We start from the raw sequence: 16,928 nt of genomic DNA, 5'->3' as shown, positions 1-16,928 counted from the left end.
CTGTGAGAGCCGACAGTGGGGCCTCCAGGCACCCCCTGGCAGCCTAGTGTAGCCTTCTCCTTTTCCCAGCTTCTTCCCTTCTCCTAGCCTGTTCGGAGGCAAGGCCTCGGGAACCTTCCTGATGTTTCAGCTACCCCTCTCCCCCCCGCTCCCCTGTCCAAATGTCTGAGGTTCCACTTCTAATGTGGGATGTCCAGAGTGTGGCCACAAAGCAGTGTCCATCTGGGTTGGGTGTGGGCTGCCCACCTACTGTCCCTGGGAGGCAGAAGTTTCTTTGCCTGGAAGAAATGAGGGAGGGGAGAGAAAAACAAGTCGCTGCTAACTTAGGTTTCAGACACCGTTCCCTGGCCCAGCCCACTCCCACTGCAGCCTGCAGACCAAGAGAGCTGGGAGGACCCAGACCCGCAGCCTGGGGGTGTCTCTGTGCCCAGTTCTTTCCCTGAGATCTGCAGGAGAACCCAGAGTCTGTCTTTCCTCCACACGTACCGGAGGACAAATAGCTACAAAAGGACAAAAGTATTATCAAAACTTTATCACGCACCGGCCCTCACAGACAGCCTCACTTAACCCCACAGTGAGGGCAGCGAGCAGGTGCGGTTAGCAACCCCATTTTACAGAGGATAAAACTGAGACTAGGGACTGGCTGCAGTCTTGCGGGCAGCAAATGAGGAGAGGGATTTGAGCTACAAAGAGTGCGAAGGAGTCCAGAGGGCGGCTGGGGATGCAGACAGAGAGCAATGGGTCAGAGAGGAGGCTGAGCTCAGATAAAACATACACAAATGAAAAACGGCTCCCAAACAATCTACCAGTGATAAGAATATTGCCAACAGGAGCACATATTTACTGAGCCCCTACTACACTCCAGACCCCAGTGCACTTTCATGCAGCCAGTCTTAACGGGCCTGTAAAGGAGGCTCTGCCATCACGCCCACTACACAGAAGATGAGGAGGCTCAGAGAGGTTGACGAGCGAGCCTGCAGCTGCACAGCCCCAGAACTCAACCTCCGCACCGCCCTGCACACAATCAACCAGATGCAGGAGGCAGGACATCTGCCCTTTGTCCCTGTCCCGCAGCCACCTTCCAGTGGCCCTGGGCAGCACGCTTTGGTGCCCCCATGCTTTGTCACTGTAAGTGCATGAGAACAGTGTGCCCCTGGGCCTCTAAAGGCCTGTACATAGGTCTGTGCCCAGCTGCCTGCAGGCAAGCTCACCTTTAGGGATGAACTTCAGTGAGCTGCTGAATATTCAGAAGCGGGACTGTCCATGCTTGGGGCCATCGTTCAGGAACTCATGGCCCAGCCCATTGCCACACCTGCCACAGGACACCTGGGAAGACCACAAAACAGCCATGAAAACAGCTGCAGCCATGGCCCCTGCTGCCACCAGCACATGGGGTCCTCCCCATGCCTATTTCCCAAGGTAACTGCTGGCATGAGAGTTTGGCCTTGGCCCAGAACCTGCCCCGGAAAACCATCTTGTTTCCCTGTTCCCACCAGGACCCCAGGCTCTCCCAATAGTTTGGGGTGTCAGCTCCCCTGGCTGAAGCCAGAGGCCTGGAATAGACAGACCCTAGGCCCCTACAGCTGTAGGGGGAACAGCAGGAAGGGGTGGGGGGCTCTCAGGACCCCCCTGGCTGACACCTCCTCACCACCCCCCAGTTGCTACCACCCACCTTTAAGGCTCCAGGCTGATTATGCTCTGGACGCTTGGCCACACTGTCAGCATGGATGGTCTCGGTGAAGGCCGGCCATGGGGATGAGTGTGCGTACTTTGAGCGGCTGGAAAACAGCTCATAGCCACATTGGGCACACACGTAGATGCCTGGGGCGGAAGGGGAGGTAAGAGCAGAGATGCTGGCTCCAGTGCCTCGGGGGTGAGCACCTAAATCCTTGAACCCAGGAGAGGACAGCAGCACTCCGGTTACAGGGTGGGCTGCACACCCTCCCCACTCACCCACCCACCACCCATAAGCCTGGCTCTGTGGGGGAGACACAGCATGGAGCTCACATTTAGCAGTTCTGAGCCTGTGCCAGAGGCCAGGAGAGCCACTTTTCACAATTATTTCTTTCACTCTTCTTAACAGCCCTGTAATGCAGATGTTCCCATTTTACAGATGAGGAAGCTGAGGCTCAGGGATGCAAAATGCTCAGCTACAGGGTGTGCAGCCAGGAAGGAACCCAGGCAGTCTGATGAGGACACAGCTCTGCCCCTCACACACAAGCAGGCCCCACACAGTGGGGACTGTGGCATGGCCAGCACCACCACTAGCCCCCGGCCCTTCCCACGTGGACCTCCCTCTGCCCAAAGAAGCCGTAAGGTGGATGCCCAGACACCAGCCTGCTCTCCAAGCAGGAAAAGACTGATCCCAGCAAAAGACCTCCAGTCAGACAGAGGGCCAGGAAGACAGAGCACCAGGGAGAAGGATGAGTTTTAACCTACCTCCAAAAGATCACCCTGAGGGGGGAAAAAGAAAGGTTACAAAACTGACTCACAGAACAGGAAACTGCTTGGGGGTCACTCGAGGGGTACTGAGTCACCCTTCGCTCCCTGCCTGGCCTGGAGACAGCCTGCCCTGGAGTCTGTGACCTACTCAGCCTTTACCAGTAACTTGAGGAAGAAAAGAGGAAACAGGAGTTGCTGTGGGAGTGGAGTTTCCAGCTTGGCAGAGTAGCCTGAGGACAACCCGGAGTCCCACAGCCAGAGAGTCTGAAAGGAGGACTTTGCCCAGAGGGTCCTATGTCACAGCTGGCTCACAGAGACCAGGGTGTCACATCCCAGCTCCCTCGAGGGCTGACACCCAACAAATCCCACCCAGGGGTAGGTCGCTGCCCTAGTCTTGCCTGTGGACATATTTTTACCAAATTAGTCCATGACCAGGCAGCACAGCCCAGAAGGGGATTCATCTGGGCCTCTCAAAGCCTGGGCCCAGGGCTGACTGCCGGCCATGCCCCCAAACCAACCACTCACCCCCTACCTTCCACCCCTCCTACCTGACCCAGGCTGTCCAGTCAAGCTTCACTGGCCATTGGCAGCCTGTCAGCACTCCTGGTTACCCAAACCTGGGGCCCTGGGCAGGTGGGGTAGGCACCCAGGCGGTCACATTTGGATCCCAACAAGAGGTGCTTTCCAGCTTACCCCGCGGGTCTGGGGCACCGGGAAGAAGAAAGGGCTGGAGTAATATCAGGAGGATGCCCCAAGGAGAGGCAGGCCAGTCACAGGAGCTGCCCCTGGACAAGACCTTCCACCGCCTCCCCCTAAAGTCCTGATCCTGACCCGGATACCCGCAACGGCGTAACCACCCCCATACCTTGACCCCGCAGATTTCCTCGGAAAAGGCCACGCTCACACTCGAGTTCTGTCCTCCTCGAGGACAGCGACACCCTCTCTCCAATGTCCCTCTCCCCTCAAGTACCCCTACTCTCCGGAACCCCCAACTCCTCCCTCCTCTGTATCCCCTTTACCCACATGCGTTCCTCCCCGCGCGGTCACACTCGGCCCCCGTTCCCGGGACTCCGGGGCTCCATCGCCACCCGGAGGGCTGAGACGCCCCCTCTAATACGCGTCCCCGCCCCCGCTGTCCTCCAGGAGGTCACAGGTCGTACCCGGCTCAAAGTGGTTCTGGAAAACCTCGCCCCCGAAGAAGCTGCAGAACGACATGGCGCCGACGGGACCGCTGCACGATCGCCGCCTCCAACAGATCCGAGGTCACAGACCTACGACCTGGTGCTTGTGCCCGCCTCCTGCCCCGCCTCCCGAGAACCAATCCCACTCGGATCCCGGACCTGCCCCGGAGCCCTAGGCCACGCCCCCCAAGGGGACCAATCACGTCCAGAGGTGCGAGACACCCTCGCAGGGCCCGCCTCCCGTTGACCCGCCCTTTCCACGGACCAATCCCACCCCGGGACTAGGGTTCCGGCTTCCGCCTCCAGGAGGCCCCGCCCCCTCCCGAGGACCTGCCCCCTCCGTCTTCCAGCAGGCCCCGCCCACCACTAAGGACCACTCCTGAGCGGTCCCCGCGGCCCCGCCCCTGCCCCCCTGCTCCTAGCTCCAGTGCGGGCCGCTGAGCTGCGCTGGGTTTGGGGTGGCTGTCGCGGTGCACCACACTGAGCCGCGTACACTCTCGTCGTTTCCCGGCGCTTAAGCCCCGGGCTGCCGGCCGTTGACCAGCCTTTCCGTGCCCCCCAACTCTGAGACACCGCGGGAAGAGTTGTCTCTGGCTTTTATTAGACAAGGGGACAGGCGGGGGTTGCGCCGCGCTTTTTTCAGGCTCCCTCCATCCCATCCTGCCTACAAGTCTCCCGAGGTTTCCGGCTTTTCCTTCTCAAGATGCTTCTTCTGGGGACCCTGGTGGGCGAGGGACAGGAGGAGCGTTAGTCACAGGGGTTTAACCAGCCGCCTGGGTTACGCGGAGTCGGCCCTGTGCCCTCTCCCACTTGTTCCTTCCCTACTTCCTTTCTGGCAAGAATCAGTGCCCAGGACTGGACCCCTAAAAGCCCCCTCCTGTGGATGAGTGCAGGGACATGCGTGCCACCCCCATCTGCTCAGCTTCCCTGCTCTGGGGCAGGTAGGATGTGGTGTCGGAGCCCCAGAGAGCAAGGCTGTTGGGCTCACCATGAAGACCCTCTTCTCTTGGGCTGTCTGGAAGCGGCCATGGCCAAACTTGGAGGTGGTATCAATGAACTTGAGCTCGATGTTCTCCAGGGCCCTGCGGCTGTGGTGCACCAGGAGGGACTGCGGCCGGTGGGAGAGCGGAGCTGTCACCGTGGGAGGTCCCCACTCAGCCCCTCCCATTACCCCCAGTCAGGAAGGTCTTGCTCACCCAGATTCTGTTAGAACCTCTCCCTCTTTGCTTTCCCCATCCCCACCCCTCCTGAAGCAGGCTGGAGGACAGGGTAGGCCAGCCCCCCAACTACCCCAAGGCCCATGGGGCTCCCACTCCCCAGCTCACCACCTGGCACTGACCTTCCTCAGCGTGATGACCCTCTTCTTGGTGCCCGCGATGCAACCTTTCAGCATGATGAAGTCATTGTTGACTTCCCCGTAGTGGGGGAAGCCACCCTGTGGGAAGGTGGGTCCAGGAAAGGGGCTGCTGGGTTAGGAGGCAGCTGGGGGCCCTAGGAGAATTCCCCTGGCCTAGGGTGACATTCTCAATCACTAATCAGGGCAGCATCTGAGCCACACCCCAAGTCCTTCCCGTGATTATCTTATTTAAAAATCTGCATTTTACAGAGGAGGAAACTGAGGCTTAGAGGGGTGAAGTCACTTGCTCCAGGCCCCGCAGCTGCTACCCACTGCAGCTGGGGTTTGAGCCCAGGCAGCCTGACTCCAAGGCCATAGTCAGAGCTGCTGCACTCTGCACCCTGTGACAGCAGCTGGAGGATGAGCTGTCTGCAGTGGTGGCTCTGAGGATGCAGAAACAGCAGGGGTTTGGTCCACCCAGGTGGTCCACCCTGTTGCCTGAGCTCTTGGGAGAGGGCAGCACCCCACAGGCCTGCCCCACACATGCACACCAGGCCCCTCAGCCAAACTGGCGGCCCACCCTCACCAGTGGTGTGATGGATTTGTCGGTCACATCGTAGCTGGTGGATGCGTTGTTCTTAACCACCTTCCCGTCCTCCGTGTGCAGCCCCCGACCAATGCGGTAGATCTGCCAGGAGCACAGGGCACATTGGGGACAGCAGGTAGCCTCTGGGGCTGGCAAGATGCCCACACCCATCAGAATGTGGGCTTAGACCCAGGCGCTGGTGGTGGCATTTCAGAGCCTTAGGGGGCCAGGCAGCATCTGGGTCATGCACCCCACTCACTGGGGTGTGGTCACGGGCATCCCCCCTCAAACCAGGCCTGCAGACACACCTTCTTGTTGAGCTCTGTGCGGTGATGGTAGCCCTTCTGCCCAGCCCGGGCGATGGAGCAGCCCACGCGGGCAGGGTGCCAGGCACCAATGCAGGCCACCTTGCGCAGCCCCTTATGGGTCTTCCTCGGCAGCTTCTTGGTATGCCAGCGGCTCGTGACCCCTGCAGGTGGGAGGGGTGGGGCGGGTGGCTTAGAGGCCAGTTTGGTCCCCACCTCCTCCAGGCAGCCTTCCTGGAGCCGCCATCCCCACCCGGCCCTACCTTTGACGCCCCTGCCCTTGGTGACGGCAATGACATCAATGACCTCACTCTGGCTGAACACACTGTGCACTGGCACCTGCTTCTCCAGCCGGGCCTGGGCCCAGGCCACCTTCTCAGCCACCGTGCCGCCATTCAGCTGGATCTCCATGATGTGGGCCTTCTTCTGCCGGAAGGGCAGCAGCTTCATCTGTAAGACATGGCACGGCCATTCGGTTCCCAGAAAGTCACACACGCCCCCATTTGCCGATACGACATGGCCAGCTGGTGATCCCTGGCAGACTTTCACGCACGCATTCATTCAACAGATGATCCCATGCTCTGGTGTGCCTATATGCCACGTTCTGTGCGAGGCACTGGGGATGCAGCATGGAATGAGGCAGACAGCATCCTGGCCCATCTAGTTGGCGGCAGAAACCAAGTAAACTCTTGGATAGGCCTAAGTGTTGTGATGAAATATTGAGGGTGGAGGGGACAGTTATTGCACATGAGGGTGGTGAAGGAGGGCCTCTCTGAGGAGGTGACATCAATGGCAAGAAGGAACCACTAGGTGAAGATCTGAGAGCTTTTGGGGCAGAGGGAACCGCATATGCAAAGGCCTTGTGGCAGGGAAGATGGGGGGGCAGTGGTTGGTGGGACAGAAATGAGACCAGTGTGTCTGGACTGTGGTGAACAGGGAGGAGGGTTCAGGACGGTGATAGGTGAGCAGGGGCCTGGCCAGGCAGGTCTCATAGGGAGTAGCTTGGGCTTTATTCCAAGTGCAGGGTGTGACATGATCTGTTGCACATTTTTTTTTTTTTTTTTTTTTGAGGTACGCAGGTGGGCCTCTCACCATTGTGGCCTCTCCCGTTGCGGAGCACAGGCTCCAGACACGCAGGCTCAGCGGCCATGGCTCACAGGCCTAGCCGCTCCGTGGCATGTGGGATCCTCCCGGACTGGGGCACGAACCCGTGTCCCCTGCATAGACAGGCGGACTCTCAACCACTGCGCCACCAGGGGAGCCCCTGTTGCACATTTTTAAACATCTCTGGCTGCTGCTGTGTGAGGTGGAAGCAGGGACACGGTTAGGTCACAGCATAGGGCTCAACCAGTACTGATGGAGGACCTGTTGCATATAAGCCTCCTGGGGGGTGTGGTACAAGAGTGAGCAGGAAGCTGTGACCCCTGCCCCCATGGAGCTCAAGTCTATGGAGAGAGATGGATGTTAACCAATGACACACATAACCAGGAACTACAAGTGGGAGAGTAACTCAGACAGGTGGGGAGGGTCATTGCTCCGGGCCTGGGAAGGCTTCCCTGAGCGTTCCAGAAAAAGCCAGAGGGTATAGGTAACCTGTCAACCCACACAAAGCCAGACCCCACTTACGAATGTTGATTCACACCCACATGTGCCAAACCCCAAACAGAGGCTGCCGGACCCCCACACCCAACACTGGGCAGGTGATCCTGGACCTTTGGGGCATTTCAGGGCCTTGTTTGACTGCTGGGTGTGGCCAGTACCCCGTAGCCCTCAGAGTGCACTGATGCCCAACACCCCATCCCGGGGGCTGCAGGTGGCTGGCTGGTCAGCCGACACTTTGGGCCTATGCCCGAGGCTCACAGTATTTTTAGGCTGACATTTGCCAGGGCTCCGGGAAGCCAGGCTGAGGGAGGTTGGGCCCAGGTGGTGGACTGGCTGACCAGTGTGGACCAGGGGGTAAGAGCTGACCTGGGTGTGGACGATGACCCGGATGACCTTGCAGTACTTTTTCATGGCAGCAAAGTCCCTCTGCAGCTGCTTCTTGCCGTCGGCGTCGCGCCACCTCTTGCAGGCCTTGGTGAAGGCTTTTTTCTTGCTTTTGTGCCTGAGTCGTGCACAGAGGGTGCTCAGCCTGCATCCTACCAAGCATGGACTTAGAGGTCCCCCTCCTCCCTCCTCCCCTTCCCAGGGGAGGCATTGCTGGGCCCCTGGCATCCCTGGGCTGGTTCCGGGCGCCCTCCTTAAGCACAGACTGTCTTTCCCTCTCTAGGCCTCAGTTTCCTCCTCCGTAAAGTGGGTACCCTCCCTGCCTCCTGGGGCTGAGAGTGAACAGATGTGCAGGAGCCCAGGGAAGGGGCGTGCCAGCCAGCCATGGCCATGTGCCCACTTTGCCATGGCTGCTGAACCCACTTCTAAAGCGAACAGTCAGGACTGGCCAGGCCCCACACCCCATCGTTCCTAACCCTTGCCAGGATGCTGGAAGGTGGACATCATTATCCCCATCCTACAGATGAAGAAACCGAGGTTCACAGAGGTCAGATGAGGGGCAAGTTGATCACAGTTGCAGTAGCAAAAACAAGGCCAGCTGGCGTTCGCTGAGCTCTTTCCCTGTGCTGAGCACTTGACACACTCTGCTCAGCTCATCCTCAGGGCTGCCCCAAGATGCGGAGACCTCTCCTGTTCCCTTTTGATGGTGTCTGTGGGGAGTGTGTGTGTGTCGGGGTGGGGGGTGTGAGGTGAGGTTCTAAAAGGTCAGTCAGCTTGCCTGTGGTCACACAACCTGCTCTGACACTGGGGCCCAAGGTCCTCATCTCCCATGGAGGCTACACGTGCCTCTGCCTCCATATGGAAGGGGATGTCTGTGAGGTTCCTCAGGCAGGGGCGCCTTCCCTTTCTGCACTTAATGCCAGGGAAGATTTGAGGCCTAAGGATGCCCTTCTTTCTGATGAAAAGAGCTTGTCAGTTGGCTATTTCCCTTTTCACCCTGGCTGCTAGGAAGCTTGGAACCAACTCTGACATTCCATCAAATCAGTTCCTTAGTTCACCCTGAGGATGAGAATGTTTGCTTTCCTTTTTCCTCTAACTAATTTCCTCTCCAACCCTCTAGTCCTTGTCTTTTATTGGAGGGAAGGCATCACACACTCACACGCATACACACACACACACACACACACACACACACACACTTTTCTGCCTTCCACACGCTGCTGACACTCCTCCTCCTGCCCAACCACCCGGCATCCCTCACCAGTCCTTGTAGAAGCGGCGGCGGCACTCGTCGCTGAGATGTTCCGCAAAGATGGTCTTGAAGCTCCGCAGGCCTCGCGGGGTGGCCACGTAGCCCACCACGCCCACCACCACCACAGGCGGTGTCTCCACAATTGTCACCGCCTCCACCTCCTCCCGCTTGGAAATTTCTGAACGAAACCCAGAGACAGAGGCGTGGAGGGGGGCCTCCAAGTCCCATGGGGAGTTCCATGGAGAGGAGACAGGGGTGGAAGTGCCGACCACAGCCCCACCTGCCCGCGGGAGGACCCAGCGCCAGAGCCCCAGGGCTGTTGCGGACAGAGGCCCCTGTGAGCAGGCCCCTGACCTCCAGCCCTGAGCCTCCCCACTCCCAGCCCTTCTCTCCCTGCTCTGCCCTGCGTGTGGAGCCACTGCTGGGCAAGACCCCACAGGTGTCCATAGTAGCTCTGACTCAGCTCAGGTAAGGCCTGACCTGCTCTGCCTTGGTTTCCCCACCAGACCTCCCAGGAGTGGGCCAGGAGAGCCACAGCCAGAGCAGCATCCCCCAAAGGATAGTGTTGGTCATCCTCTAGGGGAGTACAAATGGGCACTATGAATGTATATGGATGAGTTCTAGAATAAAACCTAAGACTTGTCCTAAACCCATGATTTTATAGATGTTATTAATAAGGCTGATCCGAAGTCAAAGAAGTATATGCTAAAATATATATTAGGGGAATTCCCTGGCGGTCCAGAGGTTAGGACTTGGCACTTTCACTGCCGAGGGCCCGGGTTCGATCCCTGGCCAGGGGACTAAGATCCTGCAAGCCTCGTGGTGCAGCCAAAAAATATATACTTTAGGAGAGATGGAGAACAGATGAGTGGTTGCCAGAAGGTTGGGGGGTGGCGGCTGTGGCTATAATAGGGCAACAGGACGGGCTGTTGTGGGAATGGAACGTTCCAAGGTGGTGGGTACACGCATTTACACATGACAGAACCTGTCATTTACACGTGACAGAACCATAGAACTAAATAACACACATCTTATTCAGGAGAATCCAGCATAAGATGAGTAGGGTGTATCCATGTCATTATCCAGCTGTGACATATTACAATGGTTTTAAGAGATGTTTCCATTGGGGAAACTGGGTAAAGGGTGCATGGAATCCCTCTGTATTATTTCTTATAACCACACTACGATGATCTCAAAACCGGAAGTGTGTAGGGGCACCTGCCCTTGAATCTTAGCTCCTACAAGTTTCATAACTGCTCTATTTCCTCATCTGTAAACTGGGGCAATGACAAATCGGTTCTTGAGGCACGGCCAGCAGTCAACGTTCTGACTGAGGTGCCCATGGGCGGGGCCTGGCCCCTTCTGGGGCTGTTTCCCCTCCGGAAGCCCAGCTGTGGCTCCTAGCCTCTGGAAGGACCTCCAGATCTTCTGGCGGTCGGGGGTGCTCGGCCCGCCCCCCAGGGGCCCCTAGAGGCCACTCACTGAGCCCTGGCCGGTGCACCTCCCGCAGAGTGTGTGTCATGCCAGCCTTGTAGCCCAGGAAGGCCGTGAGGTGCACGGGCTGGCTGGGGTCGTCCCGAGGCCACGTCTTCACCTTGCCCCGGTGCCGGCGGCTCCTCTTGTGTGGCAGGAAGCCCAGTTGTCCATGCCGAGGGGCAGAGAACTTCCGGTGGGACTGGGGACAGAAGGGAAGGGAGATCAGAGCTGGGGTCTCCCTGCTGGGTGCAGCTGGGCAGTCCCAGAGACCAGACCAGAAGTGAGCTAGAGACCCCAGGCTGAGACCTGGTGGCCCTCAGGGCCTGCATCTGTCCACAAGAAAGGAGGGAAACTTCTCCAAGGGCAGTGTCTTAGCGACAGAGCCAGCGGCAGCCCCCCTCACCCGTGGGCTTCCTGTCTCAGTGGCCTGGCCCTGCCTGGCTGGGCCCAGAAGAGGGAGGTCCACACTGCAGCCAAGGCCACAGAGGCAGGGGGCCGCTGCCATCTGTCCCTCTGTTTGCCTGTCCTAGGCCTGGAAGCCAGAGCTTGGGCCCCCTGCTGTCCCCTGTAATCACCTACTCTGTCACAGGCCCAAGGACCTTCTCTGCTGGGATAGATCCCAGAAGCCCACCTGCCCCTCGCCAGGAAGCTGGCGTGCTTCCCCCCAACCCCCCTCCCGCCAGCCCACTGACCATGGAGGCCTGTCCCTGCAGGTTAGGAAGGGAAGGGGCCACCTCACCAGGCGTCGGAGGTCAAGTGGCAGGGCCAGGACGCACAGCAGCCAGATCCCAGATTTAGCCCCTGGCAGGGGAGCTCTGTCATCTCCTGTGGCGGATGTGGGCTCTGGTGTCAGAAGCAGGCCTGGCCCAGGGCAGGGCGAAGGGGGGCAGCCTGGGCAGCCTGGGGGGGGGTGCACCTGGAGCTAGGGCTGGCACTCATTTTCTCAAATGTCCTGGGACTGGGTCACACACTTTGTTTTCTGCTTTGTGTGACCCTCCAAAACGGGAACAACTTGGCCTGGTAGGGGGTTTAGGAACTCGGGTTTGGGAGCTTCCCTTGGGCAGCTGCCATTAGGAGCGTCTGAGTCCAGTTTGCTGGCCTTGAAGCAGAGCAGATTCCTGTGCTGTCCTGAGGCTGTGAACCTGAGCTGGAAAAATGGTGGGAAGATGGGGAAGTTTGGCTCTGTGCCCAGAGGATCATTAGAGCTGTGATTCAATCAAGGTCCCTTGACTCTAGTAGCTGTGAGCCAAGAACACTTAGGATACTTTTTTTTTTTTAATATTTATTTATTTGGTTGCACCAGGTCTTAGTTGCAGCAGATGGGCTCCTTAGTTTCGGCATGCATGTGGGATCTAGTTCCCTGACCAGGTATTGAACCCAGGCCCCCTGCATTGGGAGCACAGAGTCTTAACCACTGCACCACCAGGGAAGTCTCTTAAGATAATTTTTATGAACTTAAATTTTTTTTTATACTTTTTTAAAATAAATTTATTTATTTATATTTTATTTTTGGCTGCGTTGGGTCTTCGTTGATGCTTGCAGGCTTCCTCTAGTTGTGGCCAGCAGGAGCTACTCTTTTTTTTTTTTTTTTTAATTTATTAATTTATTAATTTATTTATTTTTGGCTGTGTTGGGTCTTCGTTTCTGTGCGAGGGCTTTCTCTAGTTGTGGCGAGCAGGGGCCACTCTTCATTGCGGTGCGCGGGCCTCTCACTATCGCGGCCTCTCTTGTTGTGGAGCACAAGCTCCAGACGCGCAGGCTCAGTAGTTGTGGCTCACGGGCCTAGTTGCTCCGCGGCATGTGGGATCTTCCCAGACCAGGGCTCAAACCTGTGTCCCCTGCATTGGCAGGCAGATTCTCAACCACTGTGCCACCAGGGAAGCCCAGGAGCTACTCTTCATTGCAGTGTGCAGGCTTCTCATTACAGTGGCTTCTCTTGTTGCAGAGCACGGGCTCTAGGTGCGCGGACTTCAGTAGTTGTGGCTTGTGGGCTCTAGAGTGCAGGATCAGTAGTTGTGGCACACAGGCTTAGTTGCTCCACGGCATGTGGGATCTTCCCAGACCAGGGCTCGAACCCGTGTCCCCTGCATTGGCAGGCAGATTCTTAACCACTACACCACGAGGGAAGTCCCTGAAATCTCTTATTTTTTAATTCAAAGATTTTATGGTTATAAAGTTCTGTAATTGTAGAATCAGAGTTTTACAGGCCTAAGATATCTCTGCAGGTCTGTGGATTTTGCATCCCTGGTTGCTAAAATTCTATGCTACTAAAATCTACAATTCTTTGTTTTTGTCGTTGTTTTTGAATGACAAAACTACTTTTAATACTTTGGGCTGAGTCCGGCAGGAAAAAATCACTGGGAAGGGGTAAACCCCTCAGCCCAGAAATGGCCCCGGGGGAGAGGGGCTCCCTGAAGGAAGGAAGCACAGAAGTGACATGTTGCAGACTCAGGGCCAAAGGGAACACCCTCGGTGCTGGGCCTGGGAACACACAGTGGGGGCTCCAGCCACACAGGCCAAGGGCCAGAGGGTCGGACATGGAGCCACAAAGCTGCTTGGGTTCCTCCCTCTCATTTGCCTTTTTCTGCTTCTGCTGCGTGATCTCTGAGTCCGTCTGCTGCTGGGTGGCAGCAGAAAGCCATCATCTGGGTGCTTTCCCTTAACTGAGTACTATACTCTGCTTTCTCATATTCCTCTGGTGGGTGAGCTCGTGCTGGTTACTGCGGGTCATGAGATGACTCCGGCCCACCTCCATTGGGTCCCCTCGTTCAGCCTGACATTGCAGGCCAATGTTATGATTAGTTGAGTGTGACAGTTTCTAAGAGTTCATGATTTGAAGATTTAAGGTTACTATGATTCTGGATTCTGTGTGTCCATAGAGTTAATGAATGACCCCAGCCTCTGGGCAGGAAGTGACCACCACCCATCCTCCCTGGTGCTAGCCAGAGGGTGTGCCAGGTATGGAGATCACAGAGGGTGGCCAGTAGGGCCCTGGTCAGTGGAGCTGCCTCAAGGGCACAACAGTGCTCAGGGCCAGGATGGAACCCTCAGAACCAAAACAGAGTGCCCTGTGCCCAGGGTAGGAGCCACTTCTCCCTAATCGTGGGGTGGGGAGGGGTGGGGGTGGAGAGGGGAAACCCTACCTCCTGTGCTGCCCCAGGCAGCCCCCTCTCCAAGCTCAGTGGCATCAGCCAGTCCATGAGGGGCCCTGGCAGACACAATGGAGCTCAGAGAGGGATGTAGGGAATGGACAATCCAGGAAGGCTTCCTGGAAGGGTACAGCCTTTGGCAGTTTGTGTTATCTGTTGACTTTGTTATTTGCTCTACCGGCCTGAGTTCTCCAGAAGAGCCCAGCTGTGTTCATCATTCTGCTCCCTGCTGCACTTGGCACGTGCCTACACGCCCTCCGAACTGAATGGTTTCCTTACTCCTGTGTCTGTCTCCCCTTAGAATGTAAATAGGAATCTGTTTCCTTCACCGCTGATACCAGCGCCCAGCACACAGTAGGCGCTCGTCGCGAGTGCAATGTCGCGGCGGTCCCATGCGGGGGCGCTCGCACTGCGAAGCATCTCCCGAGGCCACACTTGGGCAGGCGGGGTGAACTACAAGTCCCATGGTGCCTCGCGGGCGCCGTCGTCGTCCTGCGCAGGCGCGGTCGCTCTCCAGTTGTCCTCTGTGCGGGCGAACTAGGCCGCGGGACCGAGGCGGAGGCCGCGGGAGCGCGTCCGAGAGTCGAGCCCGCCGCGCGTCGCTGCCATGCCGGACAGCTGGGACAACAACGTGTACCCCGAGCCCCCGCGCCGCACCTCGGCGCCCTCGCCGCAGACCACTCTGACCAACCCTATCACCTATTTTACGAAGGCTTTCGACCTCCTCGTGGATCGGCCAGTGACCCTCGCGAGAGGTACGAGCCCCAGCCGGGCCTTGCGCCCCGGGGCCCCCCACCACTCCCGGGCCCCCCGCACCCGTCACTCAGCCTGGATCCCCACTGCACCCCAGGCCTCACCTCTTGGGACGACCCCGCCACACACACACCAAGAGCCCTCACTGCTGTATGGCCCCTGCCGCCGTCCACGGACCCCTGGTCTCCGGCCTCGCTCAAATGTTAGGGGCTGTTTCCTGATCGAAGTCATCTGCGTCCTGAGGCTTGTTAGATCCCACTCTCCCTGCACGCTTTGCATCCTGCGTTTTGCACAGCAGGCGGTCACAGAGGGCTGTTGAGGTACAGGGGTTCTCCCAACCCTTTGCATGCTTGCAAAATGGCCCGGGTGGTCATTGATGGCCGAGGCCCCTTCCACCCACGTGTGCTGTAACTTGCCCTCCGTGTGTGCCCACGCTTGAGAGCTGCCCAAATTCCGCCATCTCTGGTCCAAACTAGGTGAACGTTTTAAACCATCGTTGTCCAGTTTGTGGTTCAGCCATCTTGGTGGTGCAGCAGGCAGAGCATAATGCCCTTAGTCACTAGTGCCAGGTGATTCATCCATGCACCTAATTAATCAATCCATTCATTCAACAACAGAACATTTGGGGTGCATAGTATGCTCTGGTGGCTCTTTGTGGGGGGAGGAACCACCCCCACCCCGCCCCAAGGTCTGGAAAAAACAGTAGTGGATCTGCTCCCTCTTTTGTATAGCAGTTTTTTAGAAAGTGTTTTATACGTCTGGATGGATGAGATCTCACTAGGTCCAACTTGTTCATTTACCCATGGGGAAGTTGAGGCCGGAAGGTCAGCAGTAGCAGAACTGGGACTGGAATCCCTGCTGGTGGCTCCCTGTTGGGGCCTGTTTGCCTCCACAGTGGAATCCCCGTGCTCTGGCGGAGCTGGGCCGGCAGGAGGGACTGTAGCAGGGTGTGGGCTTGCAGAGAACAGGCTCTGAATCCTGCCATCTCTCAGAGCCTGGGTCTCCTCTCTGTAAATGAAAAGGACCTGCCCCCATAGGGTTATCGTGGGGACAAAGTGAGTTAATGTATTATGCAACACAGGGTGGTTCCTGGCTTACAAGAAACTCTCCATAAACCGTAGACATTGCCATTTGTAGCCCAGTCCTTTCCAGGACTGTGTGCCAGCCCACACCTCTTCTTTGGGAGTTCAATTGCCAGTCTTTGTAAAAGCTGGGAACATTTGGGAAACCTGCCTCTTCCACGGCTTATGAGAAATACAAAGCTAAGAGCCCTTTCAAACTGTGGCTTCTCCAAACCAATAAGGCCTTTGGACCTGGGGTTTTCTCTTTGCAGAGTTTATAGAGCGGCAGCATGCCAAGAACAGGTATTACTACTACCACCGTGAGTTCCGCCGCGTGCCGGACATCACTGAGTGCAAGGAAAAGGACATATTGTGCATGTTTGAAGCAGAAATGCAATGGAGAAGAGACTAGTAAGTCCTACCCTTTGGGCTTCTGCTCTTAGTCAGTGAATACTACTGAGAGCCCTGTGCAATGAGCATATTCCCTCCAGATGCCATGAGATGGTGGCCAACCCAGATCTAGGGGTGGAGGGGCCAGACCACAGGGCTCCCAGGCCCTGCCTTCATTTTACTTTCCCTGAGTACAGGGAATCCTTATAGACCTTAAGACCAGCGGTCCCCAACCTTTTTGGCACCAGGGACCAGTTTCATGGAAGAGTTTTTCCACGGGGTGGCGGTGGGGGGGGGGGTTCAGGCAGTAATGCGAGCGATGGGGAGTGGCAGATGAAGCTTCGGTAGCGGTCCACGGCCCTGGGGTTTGGGGACCCCTGTTGTTCACCACCTTTCTCATTTTCCTTTCAGCAAAGTTGATCAGGAAATCGTCAACATTATCCAGGAAAGGCTAAAGGCTTGTCAGCAGAGGGAAGGTGAGAGCTACAGGCAGAACTGTACCAAGGAGCTGGAGCAGTTCACCCAGGTGGCCAAGGCCTACCAGGACCGCTGTGAGTCAGCTCCACCCCAGCCTGCCCCCCCAGCTACTCGTGCTTCTGCCACCTCACTTCCCAGTCCTCCTCCCAGTCTCCACAGAGCTGGGTACTAGACGTTTTGCTAATTAGCCCAATCTCTGGTGGTTGTAAAAGAAAACCACCTCACCTCATCCCTTATCTGCTCAATAACTTGTCTTAGCTGCCCGAGCCCTCCCTGCATGGAAAAAAGACCACAAATTCCCATCATGGCCTATGACTACCCTCCCCATCTCTTTCCCAGATCATGACCTGGGGGCCCATTATTCTGCCAGGAAGTGCCTGGCAAAACAGAAGCAGAGGATGCTGGCAGAGAGAAAAGCCACCAAAGAGGCTGCTGCTGCCTGAGGCAGCTCGAGCCACCTCATGTCTGTCGCTGTTGCTAAAATAAAGAGTAATGGAATCTCTGTGGTGTCATCTTTAGCTCCCAACTTTGACA

The 16,928-nt window shown here is 57.1% G+C and overlaps 4 protein-coding genes across 4 annotated transcripts; 1 reads left to right on the top strand and 3 right to left on the bottom strand.

The window, feature by feature from the left end:
* Positions 1 to 246: 246 nt before the first annotated feature.
* Positions 247 to 3,657, bottom strand: MSRB1 (methionine sulfoxide reductase B1). The gene is made up of 4 exons (XM_065892971.1): positions 3,603 to 3,657; positions 1,673 to 1,821; positions 1,212 to 1,326; positions 247 to 278 (listed from the first exon to the last, which is right to left on the bottom strand). The coding sequence occupies exons 1-4, from the start codon at positions 3,655 to 3,657 to the stop codon at positions 247 to 249; spliced, it is 351 nt and encodes a 116-aa protein (XP_065749043.1).
* A 543-nt stretch (positions 3,658 to 4,200) lies between these two features.
* On the bottom strand, positions 4,201 to 14,744 carry RPL3L (ribosomal protein L3 like). Its single transcript, XM_065892080.1, has 10 exons — positions 14,596 to 14,744; positions 10,571 to 10,763; positions 9,098 to 9,266; positions 7,819 to 7,954; positions 6,114 to 6,300; positions 5,854 to 6,014; positions 5,546 to 5,647; positions 4,963 to 5,058; positions 4,612 to 4,731; positions 4,201 to 4,344 (listed from the first exon to the last, which is right to left on the bottom strand). The coding sequence occupies exons 1-10, from the start codon at positions 14,695 to 14,697 to the stop codon at positions 4,288 to 4,290; spliced, it is 1,323 nt and encodes a 440-aa protein (XP_065748152.1). The 5' UTR covers positions 14,698 to 14,744; the 3' UTR covers positions 4,201 to 4,287.
* Positions 11,383 to 13,295, bottom strand: LOC136134573 (small EDRK-rich factor 2-like). The gene is given in 2 exon segments (XM_065892229.1): positions 11,383 to 11,464; positions 13,078 to 13,295. Coding segments are annotated over 2 exon segments (300 nt in total).
* On the top strand, positions 14,172 to 16,891 carry NDUFB10 (NADH:ubiquinone oxidoreductase subunit B10). The gene is made up of 4 exons (XM_065892081.1): positions 14,172 to 14,468; positions 15,800 to 15,938; positions 16,329 to 16,468; positions 16,734 to 16,891. Exons 1-4 carry the CDS (start codon positions 14,321 to 14,323, stop codon positions 16,835 to 16,837), a joined length of 531 nt encoding a protein of 176 aa, XP_065748153.1. The 5' UTR covers positions 14,172 to 14,320; the 3' UTR covers positions 16,838 to 16,891.
* The last annotated feature ends 37 nt before the right edge of the window (positions 16,892 to 16,928 follow it).

Source organism: Phocoena phocoena, chromosome 15 (genome assembly GCF_963924675.1).
Source record: "Phocoena phocoena chromosome 15, mPhoPho1.1, whole genome shotgun sequence".
Taxonomy (NCBI): domain Eukaryota; kingdom Metazoa; phylum Chordata; class Mammalia; order Artiodactyla; family Phocoenidae; genus Phocoena; species Phocoena phocoena.
This window is presented reverse-complemented; position numbering and strand designations above follow the sequence as displayed.